Consider the following 16,528-nt stretch of genomic DNA (forward strand, 5'->3'; position numbering starts at 1 on the left):
GGATTACTGCACGCTCCATCGCTAACGAGGGTCAATAGTTCGCAGTTTATGTTAACTATTGGTTAGTTTGACCACTTGGGCTATTGGTTTGGCCTTTTTGTCTTTGAAGGGTTACAGAAGGGTGAAGCATAATTGTCGATGGGTGGAAGATAAACTATGATAATTTTCATCTATTTTCATCAACTTCGAAAAATTTGCTTTGAAAATTATCTTATTTTTATTAAATTTGATACCATACATACTTTAAATTAAAGTAGATTACGTTTTATTTTGTACACACACATTTCGAATAATTTCATCAAAGGACACTTTTTAGTTTGATAAAAAAACGACAAGAAGAACAAACAAAAACAAAACCATACCTTATCAAAATAGCCCTACATTATTAACCTAATTCAAACGCTAATACAAAATCCTAATAATCCTTCAAATAAATTCCAAAGCAGCTATTGATTTCATTCATCGATCCAACTAGAACCCAAGTACCAAAACATCACAAATACCGTCACTAATATAACCCTTACTCTGTTCACAACAAGGTCGATATTCACGTGTGCTTTAGTTAACACGTGTGGACTGTATGAAAGGTTAACGGATATGGCTTATTAATGTTATGGCTGAACAGACTATTGGCAATAAAGATGATTGAAGCTGTGCTGCGTGATATAATCGGGTTGGCCTTTGCCCAGCGGTGGGCTGAGAGAATAACTATGAATTCTGCAATAATGTAGGTAGCTAGTTTAAAATTAGCTTATATATTGATCGAGAAAAACATTTCTATTATTTCAAACATCGCTAATCTCGATGTTATGATTGTATGGATACGAGAAGTCTGGAAAAATACACCGACAGACAATATTATTATGTATGTTTAACTGTTTGTACTAAAAGTAATGATATCTAGACATAGGCCGTTATAAAGCAACATAAAATGTTTTCTTTCTTCATTATACGACTATTATACGACTCACAAAAGTTAAAAGTCAGTAGATGTCTGACCCTTTTTGGAGTTACAGTCAACGTGTTCTAACGTAAATATAATACAGCACCAGATTTTATTCACAAACAAACTGTTAATACCGAATAACTAATTACCGTCGAGATATATCCATATAATCATAACATAAATAAATCTCCATACAAAAATCAAACAAAACTCACGATTGAGACGCCACATGTATCATATTTATGTTTTGAGAAGTTATTTCTAACTGCCCAGGAATAACACGCTAACGCAAGACAAATATGTATTCCAGTGAGTAAGAAAACATAATAAAAATCATAACTTACAGACATCGAAATAGTACATTACTGCAGACGCCGGGAAAGAAGGGCTTGCCGGGTGAGTAGGTATAGCCGGCCGACCGTAGGGAGGCCGGATAGTGATACGAAGCCGGCAAGACCTTTTCACGGCTAGGCATGTATAGTGCTTTTCTCAAACATGCAATGAAATAAAAAAATACACCACTCAAAAAAACAAATTTATAATCTTTATAATAAAAATCCAACTTCACAACAAAAGTTTTTTAATTTTCCTTCCAATCCCGCCATAGTTGTTTTTTTTTACGGAAGTCGTCCGTATTTCGCGAGTGTAGTGTTCGAATAGACCTTATTAGGGCCATTATACACAATCTGATAATAAGAATCTCAATTTCTATAAATAAAATAAATGCAGAGGATTTTAAATATTGTCTATGGTTTCTGGTGACTTACGTATAGACAAAATTTTAAATTTATTCATCAACACATTGAATCATACAGATTCGTATTCTTAATATCAGTACGTTCGTGTATAACAGGCGTTAACACGGATATTTTGGTCCGATAACCATTCATTCACCAAAAATATTTAAAAAAATATATAATTCGGCTGTTTAGTCTGTTCATGGACACAGACCCCATGTTTACATTAGAATTAAAAAAAAATTACTTCCCGGCCTAGGCCTTCAATTTCGTATGAAATTCCTTTACAGTTCTCTGGAGTTGCTCCGCCCTAAACGTGATACTTCGAAGCCTGATATAACGCCCGGAGCGACGACATTTCATTGCATGTTTGAGAAAAACGTATTTTTAGACTTACGTTGCTCTATCTACGCACCTGTTTATAGTTCGTTTTTTTTTAGCATTAGAAATAAGGTAGGTAAACAATCTTGGCGTGTCTTTTTATTGAAAAACACGTTTTAAAAATAAATAATGGCAAATATGTAACAATTATGAATCTAATACGATCATTTATATTCTTCTGCTTTCATAAGTAATATAGCTGGTCAACCAAATCTTGTCAGTAAAAAAAGGCGCGAAATTCAAATTTTCCGCCTACATTTTTCAAATTTGCCGCCTTTTTCTACTGTCAAGATCTGGTTGACCAAGTATAATTACTGATTTTTAAAAAGCGTTTTTCAATTAAAAAACATGTCAAGATCGCTTACCTTCTTTCTAATGCTAAAAAAGCGGCCAAGTGCTAGTCGGACTCGCCCATGAAGGGTTCCGTATTTAGGCGATTTATGACGTATAAAAAAAAACTACTTACTAGAATTCGTTCAAACCAATTTTCGGTGGAAGTTTACATGGTAATGTACATCATATATTTTTTTTTAGTTTTATCATTCTCTTATTTTAGAAGTTACAGGGGGGGGGGGGGGACACATTTTACCACTTTGGAAGTGTCTCTCGCGCAAACTATTCAGTTTAGAAAAAAATGATATTAGAAACCTCAATATAACTTTTGAAGACCTATCCATAGATATCCCACACGTATGGGTTTGATGAAAAAAAAAATTTTTGAGTTTCAGTTCTAAGTATGGGGAACCCCCAAAATTTATTGTTTTTAGGGTTCCGTAGCCAAATGGCAAAAAACGGAACCCTTATAGATTCGTCATGTCTGTCTGTCTGTCTGTCCGTCTGTCCGTCTGTCTGTCCGTCCGTATGTCACAGCCACTTTTCTCCGAAACTATAAGAACTATACTGTTGAAACATGGTAAGTAGATGTATTCTGTGAACCGCATTAAGATTTTCACACAAAAATAGAAAAAAAAAATTTTTGGGGTTCCCCATACTTCGAACTGAAACTCAAAAATTTTTTTTTCATCAAACTCATACGTGTGGGGTATCTATGGATAGGTCTTCAAAAATGATATTGAGGTTTCTAATATCATTTTTTTCTAAACTGAATAGTTTGCGCGAGAGACACTTCCAAAGTGGTAAAATGTGTGTCCCCCCCCCCTGTAACTTCTAAAATAAGAGAATGATAAAACTAAAAAAAATATATGATGTACATTACCATGTAAACTTCCACCGAAAATTGGTTTGAACGAGATCTAGTAAGTAGTTTTATTTTTATACGTCATAAATCGCCTAAATACGGAACCCTTCATGGGCGAGTCCGACTCGCACTTGGCCGCTTTTTTTCTATTTTTGTGTGAAAATCTTAATGCGGTTAACAGAATACATCTACTTACCAAGTTTCAACAGTATAGTTCTTATAGTTTCGGAGAAAAGTGGCTGTGACATACGGACGGACAGACAGACAGACAGACAGACAGACAGACATGACGAATCTATAAGGGTTCCGTTTTTTGCCATTTGGCTACGAACCCTAAAAACCAACTATAGGAATCGGTTTTGATATTCGAAATTTAAAAATATTACATTGATATTTGGCGTTCGGATTTCAAAATAGGAACATTCGATTGGGCCTTTGACCTTTCATAAGCACGAGAAATATTTCTACAATTGAAATAGACTTACCTCTTTGTCTTTAGATTGCAATTTTGCATGTTCGCGTAGCAATGCAATAAAACTTGCAAAACAAAGAAAATCTGCAATTTATTACACATGTTACATGACACGAAAGACATTTTATAAGATATCATCAACTTGATAAGAAATGCGCAGACATTTCGAACAAAGAATCGCCTTGTACATCTCAGCGCGGGCTGCGCCGGTGAGCGGGACGCGCATACAGGAAAAACCTGGGAAAGAACGGGACGAAACCATCTCCGATAACACGTCAATACATTCCTTACGGCGCACACATGTGAAACTGAACCTTAGCTATCCGAAATAGAGTTGAAAGTCGCTCGGACGCCCTAATGGAAAACCGATACCACATCAATATGTATTACGGCGTGGCATCGCAAGCAAATGTAGATTTTAGATACTCATTTTAAGGTTGTTTTTGGTGATGGGTGGTGTATTAAGAAGGCGTTCGGCGACTTGCAAGATAGTGAGGCGTTTGGAACCGATCGAAAACCGATAAATGTTATTGGAAAAAGGTCTCTATTCTTTAGAGTGAAGGCTGCTCGTAGCGAGGCGTGCCCGGGCGGGACACGCCCCGTCTAATGTGGAAAAATAAGCTTTTCATTGCCATTTTCTTCGAGACTCTGGAAAAGATTCGATAGAATATTTGCAACGTATGATTTTTCATCTCGCTTTAATTCTGCATTTTTATTTCAGGTACGTTAACGAGAATTGAAGATGCTGTGTCTTTTCGAGGTAATTCCTATTTATTTTATTTATTAAAATAATTCGACTCATTCATCATCATATGTCACATCAACTATTGCATAGCCACCAACAATGCGAAAAAAACAAAGCGTTCTAATTTTAAAATATGCACAAAGACTTGACGTCCGACACGTTTACGAAATCCGTTAATTCGTATTGAATTACCGTCAGAATAAACAATATAGGATTCAAAAATCGAATTGCATTCAATTCCAGTTGGAACTACAATCGAATTAAAAAAAAAGCGGGACGAATGAAGTGAAAGAGCGATTAACGATTTTTGAAAAAGGAACGTTCATTATACGTTAAAACAATACTTCATTCACTCGTTTGAATATGGAGTGACGGGCGGCTTTTAACAGTTTATTTTGGTTTTGGACCTTTTCGAAGGGGAATTGGAACAAGTGTCACGTTTGACAGTTGCGAGGGAACGGTTACCTCCAGGTATCTGACATCTGGCATGTTTGATGCGTGGATACATCCATCCCACTTGATTTATTTATTTTTTATATTTATTATATATTCCTGCCTCGCACAGCTTAACTGTGGAATGAACTGTCGCCCACGGTATATCCGAACCGATACGACCTTCAAACATTCAAGAAAAGAGCGCAATCCCATCTTAAAGGCCGGCAACGCACCCCTCTGTTATTGCAGTTGTCCATGGGCTACGGTAATTGCTTACCATCATGTGACTCGTCTGCTAGTTTACCATAAAAACCGGCTAAGTGCGAGTCGGACTCGCGCACGGAGGGTTCCGCTCCATCAACAAAAAATAGAGCAAAACAAACAAAAAAAACAAGCACAAAAACGGTCACCCATCCAAGTACTGACCCCGCCCGACGTTGCTTAACTTCGGTCAAAAATCACGTTTGTTGTATGGGAGGCCCACTTAAATCTTTATTTTATTCTGTTTTTAGTATTTGTTGTTATAGCGGCAACAGAAATACATCATCTGTGAAAATTTCAACTGTCTAGCTATCACGGTTCGTGAGATACAGCCTGGTGACAGACGGACGGACGGACGGACGGACGGACAGCGGAGTCTTAGTAATAGGATCCCGTTTTTACCCTTTGAGTACGGAACCCTAAAAAACTCCTTCCCCAAATTTTTGCGAAGAGCTTTAATGGAGTTTAAAAACAGAGGGGCTACCGAGAAAACCGAAATTCTCAAATTGCGGGGATCTTTCTCTTTTACTCCAATGAAGGCGTAATTAGAGTGAAAGAGAAAAATTCCCGCAATTCGCCCGTAACTTCGATTTTCGCGGTTATAGTAGGTATAGCCCAGAGTCGGTGCAAAAATGTCTTCAAATAAATTGTATATAAGTGCCTATATTAGGTACATCTAGAGAAGAATCGACGTAAGAAACTGCCCTAATTATACACTTACCCTAATGATCAAATTACCTATCCAAAGCAAATCGTAACAAATTCGACTTTTTTCCAAATTACTCCAAATATCGGGTCCAAATCGACAAAAACCGTGACCGAAGCCGGTTCCTTTGTCTCACCTAATGAGTTTTTAAGTCGATTACCATTTTTCATAGAAAACCGCGTTAAGTGATGTATCGCTCGGATCAATCATGGCGGGCGTTTCGATCTTCGGAACTCGAAGCTCGAATTCGACATTCGAATGTTATTAGTCAGCGGAAGTCGTGGGCTAAATGAAACGTTGATTTACTTTTTCTTTGAACTTATTGAAACATTCTTATATTACAATGTAATAAGTTTGAAAAGGTCAACACTGGTATTAGACAAATACGGCAACTATTTAGTAAATATCATAACTAAATCTTTGAATATAATTAACCATTCTTCCAAAAGATATATTTTTGGAAATGCTAATTTTCTAAATCAAACTTATTACAAGTTTGTGAATTTTACGCAATGAACACTTTTTTCCAAAAGCGTGCTTCAAGGAGGTGGACATGGTTGAGTCCCGACGGCAAAACGAAGAACGAAGTCGACTACATCTTAAGTTCTCGCAAGGATGTAGTCACCGATCACCGATGTAACCATTCTGAAAATCTTCAGGGCCGGGAGTGACCACATGTTGGTTAGGGCAACGTTGAGGTTTAACCTAAAGAAAGAGCGAGCAAAGATGATTATCACTCCTCCAAGATATTGCAAGAAGGATATCGCTTTTCTTCAGGAAGCCTTCTGGCTAGACCTCAAAAACCAATTTGAGGGGCTGGAAGAACAAAACCTTGACGTTGACCATATTAATAGTATTTTAAGTAAGTCATTAATCAAAACAGCAACCAAACACCTTGGCAAACAGCAGAAAAAGGAGAGAAAGCTATCACCTGAGACGCTGGCCTTGTTGGAAGAGAGAAGGCAAATGAGGCATGATACGGTAATAGATCAAAAACAAATAGAAAGAATGAGTAAAATCATTAGCTAAAGTATTAGGAAAGATTTAAGAAAACTTAAATCTAAAATCATACTTGACACAATAGAAGATTGCAGAGGGCCAAAGGTGTTTAGAAGAAAATTAAGAACAGGAATGAATCAAATAGTAAAATTGAAAGACAATGATAACAATTTGGTAACGGACCGCGACCAAATTGTTAAAATTGTTTAGGAGTTTTATGGCACACTTTATGCATCACAATCAGACGCACCACATATATCTACATCTGACCCTAGAGCACCCCCATCCCCCTATAATGATAAAGATAACATACCACCAATAATAGCCAGTGAAATCAAAAAAGCACTGTATCAGATGAAAGTGGATAAATCTCCTGGCGAAGATGGTATTACATCCGATCTTCTTCACGCAGGTGGTGACCCTGTCATCAGTATCCTCGTAAAACTGTTTAATCAGGTTTTACGAGGTACTCGCACACCAGAATCCTGGAAAACTGCTATAGTCACCATCTTACATAAAAAAGGAGACATTTCAAAATTGAGCAATTATCACCCCATAAGCCTCCTTTCCCACACGTACAAGCTATTTGCAAAAGTTCTGTGCAATCGTCTAACTAACTCGTATCCTCGACGAATGCCAACCTCCTGAGCAGGCTGGTTTCCGGAGTGGATTTTCTACTATCGACCATATCCATGCAGTTAAGCAGCTGATGGAGAAGTCTCGAGTACAACCGGCCCCTGTGAATGGCCTTCGTAGATTACGAAAAGGCCTTCGACAGTGTCGAACATTGGGCCGAAAATCTATGAGAGAGTTCAATGACCGGGTGGACGGAAACCGACATCTAGGTACTTTGCGACGGTTAATTGAATGTGTAGGTTTAGTTTTTGTTTTTTATTATAAGTGAACACCCATAATACTTAGCTACCAGCCGCCGCTGTTCAGCAGTGTGCGATAAATGGCTGATATGATGATGATGACGTGAATTTAGGGATATCTATAGATTTAATAGGTCCAAAAAATTATTAACCGCCTACACTTAATTAGTTCACTTTTAATTAAAAATCTTTTCTTCAAATCATCTAACCCGAACCCCTCATACATACTACATACATACGGATAATAATAACACAATAATTCAAACACATGTCATTCATTAGCGCTGACAGCAGGAAGTAAGGACAATATATTGAATTAATACGATTCGTTAAAAAAGTTCATTTGAATGCGATTGTACAGACATCAGATATATCGGTGCTGCAGAGGTGCTCAAAAATATCTAAATACGCACTCTAGCGCCTTGACAATAGGGGGCTTGTTCAGATATTTTTGAGCAACCTGGCCGCTCCGATATATCTTATGGCGACTGTAATAACTAATCATTTTGAGATCAGATTGGTTTTCATATCTTTTAATTTGGTATTTTTAATTATATTGGCAGTTTACGTAAGCGTTTAAAGCAAATTAGAATGTAGGAGCAATAGCAATAAAATCCGTCTTTACTTTGGACTTCCAATTGACAAAGTGTGGAAGTGTAAAGTCATTATTTTATAAAATTTTGACATTTACGGTATCATTTCGACACTCTATGACTGCAAAGTCTGTAGAGAGTTTGGTAGACTGAGAATTTTTGACAAAATATATCAGAAATATGATGTCTCTCACTGCATCTCTACTATAGAAGAAATCTAAACCCCATTCAAGTTCGTTAAAAATCAACGCATTCGATTTTCGAACTGTCACCATTCAAATTAACCGACACGAATATGGTACGTATTTGAATAAGTGTTGCATTAATATTCTTTCGAGATAATTTCGAATTCGGAACGCCCACGCTCCATTGTGTCACGAGTTATTGGCTCATTAGCCAACGCTTTGTCTCAGGACGATTTGAATTTTTGATTTTCGAATCGAACATATTGATTTGTAGCTGGCACACAACTTGCATAGACCCGACCTCAATAAAAAAAAAGAAAAACTGTTTTATGCAATAAAACAAGTGAGCATCAAGAAAGTTCAAATTACTCCGAGGCGTTTCGACAAAATACCAAGTCGAATATGAAACGAGCATCTTTATCAACAGGAATGGGACTCCCCTTCATCTGAACGACAATAATATCTATAAACACGATCTCCAACTTCCGTATTACTCATAATTCTCATAAACTCACAATAAATATTTGAACAATACTCGCCCACGGCAGATGTGCTCACAAATTACGTATGGTAATATGTCGTGTAATCCTTCCGTCGGACCTCCCTGTGTCTTCGTATAATCGATCGATTATGAATGCGTTCGAACGATGTCGCAGCACTAGTTGTACTTTTTATGCGTTCTTAATTTGAATGCGTCTTGGGGTCTATTCTGATTATTCGTGATATTTTATCAGCTGCTGTGTAGGATTGTGATAAATATATCGTGCAGTTTTAATTAAAAAGGAAATGTCGCGAATTAAAAGTATCTCGCTAAAACGTGCTTACCTACTACAAACTACAGTACTTATGTCGTACGACTCGTACGAGTATACGTGTAGTAAGAAGAGACCAATTTTTGTATGTTTGTACGACAAAACGTAATAGTAGATCATTGGCCTTATATGTAGGTATTGTAAATAGGTACCGAAAAACCTAAAGTACCTAACAATGACCAGACACTACAACAGGAAATACTTAATACTTGTTCGACAACAAAACTGACATGTGTTTTTTTATTGCATCAATCATAATATAGATTTCAAACTTCAACAAGCCCAATAAAATCAGCGACATTCATTAAAATATATCATGAAAAAACCTATAATAAGCTAATAATAATAAAAAACCGGTAACACACCGCCAATAAGTACGCACAATTTAACTTTTTAACGTGTCGCCGATGGGGGCGTATTCTGGAACTCATAAAGCATGATTATATAATGTCGCTCGTATTGGGGCGCTAATAAAAGAAGATCAAATTGCGATTGCTTTCGTGTTTGCGAGTTTTTTTGCGATCGCGGCGATATTAGAAAATGAGAGAGTATTTGAACGTATGTGGATGGAGGGAAAAGCATTTCAGTTTGGAGTGACGTAAAAAACATTGAATCATTCGAGTTCCTATGATTCACTAAAATAACTTTTGTAGTAATTTTTTTTCTGTGTGCTTACATTTTATAATATTACCTATATAGTAAATATTATAGACACTTAATTAAGATCGTTTAAATTCCATTCTTGCTACGTGCGTGCTATCTGCTATCTCTTTCTATTCTTATTAAGTCTATTAGTGGAACTGTCCACTCATCCACTGGTGAAACTAATTGGTAACTAGGTATCCCGTATTTAGCCATTTTTAGAGGTTTTGTCCTCGTATAAATTAACTTTTTGGTTAGGTACAATTATGATTATGTACTACTGTTGCGCTAAATGGAACTGCGAATGGAAATTCTAATTAGATATTAGAACTACCGGGAATAAATCTTCATTGTCCAACTATGACCAAAATACTACTTTGTCCACTAGGCCACAGTAACCGTCAGTTTAACCTAAACATGCCATTATCTCCAGTTATACGCTTTCTGTATGATTACAGTGTCCTATTATACACTATCGCTAATTTCCTGTCAATACAATGTCGACACGAATTTTATCAATAGAAACGTTGCGATATTTAGTTTGAAATTAGAATCAGCGACGTTTCCGCTTCCGTTCCGATATTCGATGTTCGAATTAAGAACGTTGCAAACAAATGAGCATTAGATTTTTAAATTTAAATAATATGTAATCGAATCCGTATTCGAATTTTATACCACGGCTATAACACTACCACTCGAAGATATTTTTAACATATTCATACGATTATTGAACGCATTTTTTAAACCGAGTTCTAATTTAAAAACACGAACGGTTAATAACTATCCGTTCTAGTATAGGTAAACATCTAACAATCCAGTGTAATGGAATTCAAAATTAGAATCTTATTTCAAAATATCGTTCGACAGACACCTGAGCTATTTTTTTAAAGACAGGGAGGCAATAACCATTAAGGCGCGTTCAGAAAGTTTCCTTTTCAATAACGCGTCTGATATTCAAATTAAGGCGGAATTCGTAGCGATATATCATCTGGGCTAATCAGATTTTTCCGTACATTTCCTAAATGTTTTTGGGGATTAAATACGTTAGGGGGATAATTTAGTGGATATTGCTACCTTTTTTTAAATATTTAATGACAAGCACTTAAGGGCCAACATTTTTGCAATTCGATTGTCACTGAAACTTTTTTATATAGTGTGTCAAAGGTCTGTTTGATTTCAAACATAGAGAGAAAGAATCATACTATCTTTGTCTTACACTAGTACTAGCACCCAAAAGAAAAGGATGAGTATAGTTGTTTTTGTTCTTATTTACTGACAAGATTTGGTTGACCGAGTATATTATTGTTTTTTATACCATCTAGTCTCATACATCAATTAAAATGATATAAATTGTATACAAATTGTTTTGCTTTTAAAACTTACGTAGAGTCTGTGCGGAAGGAGAAGAGTCGTGGAATGTATTGGACCCCATACATTCCCCGACTCTTCTTTTTCCGCACAGACTCTAACAACTTATAAGCACTATTTTAACTTAATTAAATAAAATGAAATGGCAAACTACTTATATATAACAATATCGTTTTTTTTTATTTATCAACAAAAACGACTTGTTTCCACTGAAATTAAGGTTACTTTTAAAAAGCAGCACGTCTTAAACCCCTTCGTCAAAATACCATAAAAAATAAAAAAGTTAAATCCATCAACCCGCAAGACATTCCAATTTCAAATTTTCAAATTTGGAACCTCATTCAAAATTTACGAAGTCAATATATCCGGGGGGTTATTCCGGGGTCTCAATACTCGGAGGCGTCGTAAAAAATAATTCGAATCGCTCTTACGATACCGGCATTTGCATAGTAAAGTAATGCGAAAATCTATGCGACGCATTTTGGCGCGTTCGCGTTGTGGTCCGGTACTGAAACGGAGGGTGAAAAGTTGATAGAAAAAATACTGACTAATGTGAATTTGGAGTTTAGAATATTATTGTTGCGCTTGCGTTTATGAAGATAAAAGGAATGTCGGTAAATTATTTTAAATTTTGGTGAAAAAATAAATATATCTGTTATAATATATAGCTGGTCAAGCAAATTTTGTCAGTAAAAAAGACGCGAAATTCAAATTTTCTATGGGACGATATCCCTTCTTTGCCGCCTTTTTCTACTGACAAGATCTGCTTGACCAAGTATAGTACGTAGCCCGTATTTTTTTTTAAATATATCTCTAATTTTTTAACTAAACCTTAGAATATACGTTACATGATCGCATTTTTGAACTAATACAGTAATGAGAACAAGTCATAATATTTTAAATAATAACAAAAAAACTTTATAATCTAGTGAAATGCTTTAGTATTTATATTTTACGCATTGTAACACAGTATTGAGACCATTTCTAAATTCTATAGAGTCTGTGCGGAAAGAGAAGAGTCGTGGAATGTATGGGGCCCAATACATTCCACGACTCTTCTCTTTCCGAACAGACTACAAATTCATCCGTCAAGAATTATCGTATCCGTCATCGTCGAACCAAGACGTTCCACATTTAACCGTTAACGGAAACACGCACTAATATTAGAGACCCCGCGCAAGAAATTTTATGTGTTATTTTTTTCTTGTTTTGAAATATGTGCGCCTTTAGCTTATTTATGGGCTCCATAGAGGTTATATAGAAGCTGTATAGAGGTTATATTTCGTAGTAATGAGGTTTCGTTCGCAATTTGAATGTGGACTGAGACGGGGTGCATCGCTTTCAAGCTTTTAAAGGCGATTAGGGCACTTTTCGATTGGAAATGACGTGGAAATAATTTTAATGACTTTTTGTTTCTATTTTAATACAAAAATACAGTATTTAATGTGGTATCAAACGAGCTTTATCACAACATATTAGTTTTCCATATTTAATTCAAGGTACATATTATTATTGGTTTTGATAAAAAAGGGATATTATGTACCTACTTAATTTGAATAAGTAGACGGTTATTCCAAAAGTATAATAAGTTAAGTAGGTAATAGTAACCCCATAGATATTTCTTTGGTTTAAGTACTTAATTAACTCTATGTATTTAGTAACTACTAGATTACTTATCTCAAAAAGCTTACTTCCCACAAAATGTTTGTATGTCTTATTTATTCCTAAATTTATGTGAATATCATGTGAACCTGTTTTTGTACAATAAAGTGATCTACTACTACTACTTATAATATTGAGGCAAAGCACATTAGGTTCTTAATTTAAAAAAAAGCGGCCAAGTGCGAGTCGGACTCGCCCATGAAGGGTTCCGTATTTAGGCGATTTATGACGTATAAAAAAAAACTACTTACTAGATCTCGTTCAAAACAATTTTCGGTGGAAGTTTACATGGTAATGTACATCATATATTTTTTTTAGTTTTATCATTCTCTTATTTTAGAAGTTACAGGGGGGGGGGGACACACATTTTACCACTTTGGTAGTGTCTCTCGCGCAAACTATTCAGTTTAGAAAAAAAAGATATTAGAAACCTCAATATCATTTTTGAAGACCTATCCATAGATACCCCACACGTATGGGTTTGATGCAAAAAAAAATTTTGAGTTTCAGTTCGAAGTATGGGGAACCCCAAAAAAGTATTGTTTTTTTTTTATTTTTGTGTGAAAATCTTAATGCGGTTCACAGAATACATCTACTTACCAAGTTTCAACAGTATAGTTCTTATAGTTTCGGAGAAAAGTGGCTGTGATATACGGACGGACAGACAGACGGACAGACGGACAGACGGACAGACGGACAGACAGACAGACAGACATGACGAATCTATAAGGGTTCCGTTTTTTGCCATTTGGCTACGGAACCCTAAAAACGGAATAGCTTTAAAATCGCGAAGATACGCTCATCATATATTATATTCGAAGCGCGTTACTCACACATCATGTCCTTCGCGGTTGATAAAACATCAAAGTAATTTCGACAAAAATACTCTGCCCCGATCTAGATAGTCGCATAACAGTCATATCAATGACTATTATACAGGAAACGTTTGTTAGCGATTTCCGTCGCGAAATAAACAATTAATATGAATTAACACCTCACAGGATGTTTTAATTAAATGGTTGAAGTATGGATATTGTTAAATTGAAATATAGTATCTCTGAGTAAAGTCACATACAACATTTATGTTTAATATGTGTCGATAAATATAATATTCTATCGTCGTTAATAAGCTAAACTTTTGCGAAATTACCAAAAATATATACTTAAATAAATAAAAAATTATTACTAAAATGATTCGATTTCTTTGGGTTTAAATGCCTACTATCTTTTCTGCTTTATACTACTACGTACTAATCTGGTTAAAAAATCTGAGTACTTATACAGCTACGTAAATCCTATAAAAGCGTCAAAAATAACGCAATCATTAATTAATAAAAACTCATACGGACGTTGTTTTATTATAATTCAGTAATGAAAAGCACAATTATCATAAAGCGGTATAAACATTAAGCTTACTTACAAAACATCTTATGTCCATAAGCACAAAAAGGTCGATACGCCGTTCTTATACTAAGCGAAAAATACTAAGTAACCTCATAAAAAGCTTATCTTCATATAAATGTAATGGCACATACGCCTTTTCCATATTAAAGTATTTCATTCACAGTATTCACACGATAACCGAATCGTTGACTTTTTTAAAATTTGAACAATGAATACGTATCTTTAGAATATATTGTAATTGTTAATGTGGGTTTGGGTTTAAGCTGATTTGAACTTTATTGTTGACGTGTTAAAGTGGAAAGTTAATTGGTTTGAAACTGATACGATTTGGATTAATTTTGAATTTCGGAATCACTTGTTTAGGTAATTTATGAATTTTTATTGTGTATTTAGCTAGTATTTAGTGAAAGGCGAGAAAAGAAAGCAAAATTAAAAACATAAAATAATTTAATAGCTTTATAATCACTTAAATCATTATTGTTCTTTATTTTCATTCTAACTACTTACACGTAGGTACAAGGTATGTATTTTCATAAATCAATGTAAAACGAATACTTTGTGTAAAGTCACACTCACTGTAAATAATTTGAAAAAGAAATATTGATAAGTCGAGTGACATTAAAGAATATAGAAAATACTAGTAAAAGTATTCTTGTATTTTCAATATTAATTAAGTAGGTAATCTACGTAATGCTATGTGATTACATCAGAAATGGCAGCCATGCATGATTGTATCACTTCGCCCGCTCCATGTTTTAACAATAATCCCAAATTTTATGTATCTTCAGCTGCATTCTATCAAAACGGGACCGTCCGTTGAACCCGTCACGGTACACTTAGCCGCGTATTTAATTAATATAAATAAATTACGAATAAAGCATTTTTATAACAACTCATTATCAGATTTGAAATCTAGCGGTCGAAACTATATCGCCTGGACTAACTTGCGCTCCAATTAAAAATGAACTCTAATTCTTAACGTATAAAGTCCAATTGCCTATGTACTTTTTAAGAGATGGTGACCAAATCGTATAAAAGTTAGTCCGGTGAATTCGGTGTTTTATCTACCGTGTCCATTATTTTTGAGCGATATTTTCCACGGTCCAAGTATCGCGTTTTCGGTGATAGGGACCTGGTAATTGTAGATGTGTAATCAATTAACCAGCGTCCGGTTTTGTGGTAATTATATGTTTATATGTGAAAACGTGATTTGGAAAGAGATTGTTTAAGATTTCGCGAGAAAAGAAAATAGGAATATATAATACGTTTTGTGTCAGAAAATTAAAGCCTGACCTCCACCTAGCCGTAAAAGTTCCCAGGGTCCATCTAGCTATTATAATTCTGTATTGAATTAACTTGTGAAATACAAAGTGCGACAATGTCAATGTAAATGTTAAATTTCCATAGAAAGTTTAGTTTAGGCGAACCTGAAAATAAGGGGAATTTCCCACTTTTCCTTTCTTTCCTTATGCCCAAAAAAAGCTTCTAGAAGAAAAATATTGGCCTTCCGCTTTACATAACATGACAAGTTACATTTTCAATCCCAGGGCCGGGTAAAGTCCTGTACACTTTCTAATTTCCATACTGACATCCACCAGTACTACAGCTGCCACAATAGTCCCAAGACGCAATAGAAAGCACATTAAGACCCAATCACCCATGAAACATAAATCTGACATCCGACCCTGTTCTCACCGACCAGTCACCTAATTTATGCAAAAATACCATCAATCCATCGGAACGCACCCCTAAATAGCCCAATAAATTAAAAAGAAAAAATGGAACGCATTTAAAATAAACCAGTTTGCGCGATCCAATATTCGAACTTCGAACCCTTCAATTGTTCTATGATTTATTCCCGAATCTGCATATGGTAATGGTGACGTTATAAATATGTTTTTTTAATAATTATTAACATTATTTCGTACCGGTTCGGTACTTAATATGCGAATAATAATTAGTTTCCTTATTTCTTGAAGGCATTCTCACGGCAAGGGTTGATTGATCGGACTGTGTAGTAATTAAATATTCCAATTTCGAATATTTAAGGAATTTTGTTACCAAATTCTACCAAAAACGTTAGCTACCGTATGAATTTCGTACGGAA

The 16,528-nt window shown here is 35.3% G+C and overlaps 1 protein-coding gene across 4 annotated transcripts in view; it reads left to right on the plus strand.

The window, feature by feature from the left end:
- LOC134656856 (homeobox protein cut) overlaps positions 1 to 16,528 on the plus strand; it is a 213,609-nt gene that overhangs the window by 71,545 nt on the left and 125,536 nt on the right. Inside the window, exon 2 of one of the 4 annotated variants that reach the window (XM_063512385.1) lies at positions 4,456 to 4,494. The exons of the other annotated variants lie outside the window; for them this stretch is intronic. Coding sequence (XP_063368455.1) covers positions 4,477 to 4,494 — 18 coding nt within the window. The 5' untranslated portion in view covers positions 4,456 to 4,476. The remainder of the gene's footprint in view (positions 1 to 4,455; positions 4,495 to 16,528) is intronic. 4 annotated transcript variants of the gene reach the window in all.

This window comes from Cydia amplana, chromosome 19, assembly GCF_948474715.1.
Source record: "Cydia amplana chromosome 19, ilCydAmpl1.1, whole genome shotgun sequence".
NCBI lineage: Eukaryota > Metazoa > Arthropoda > Insecta > Lepidoptera > Tortricidae > Cydia > Cydia amplana.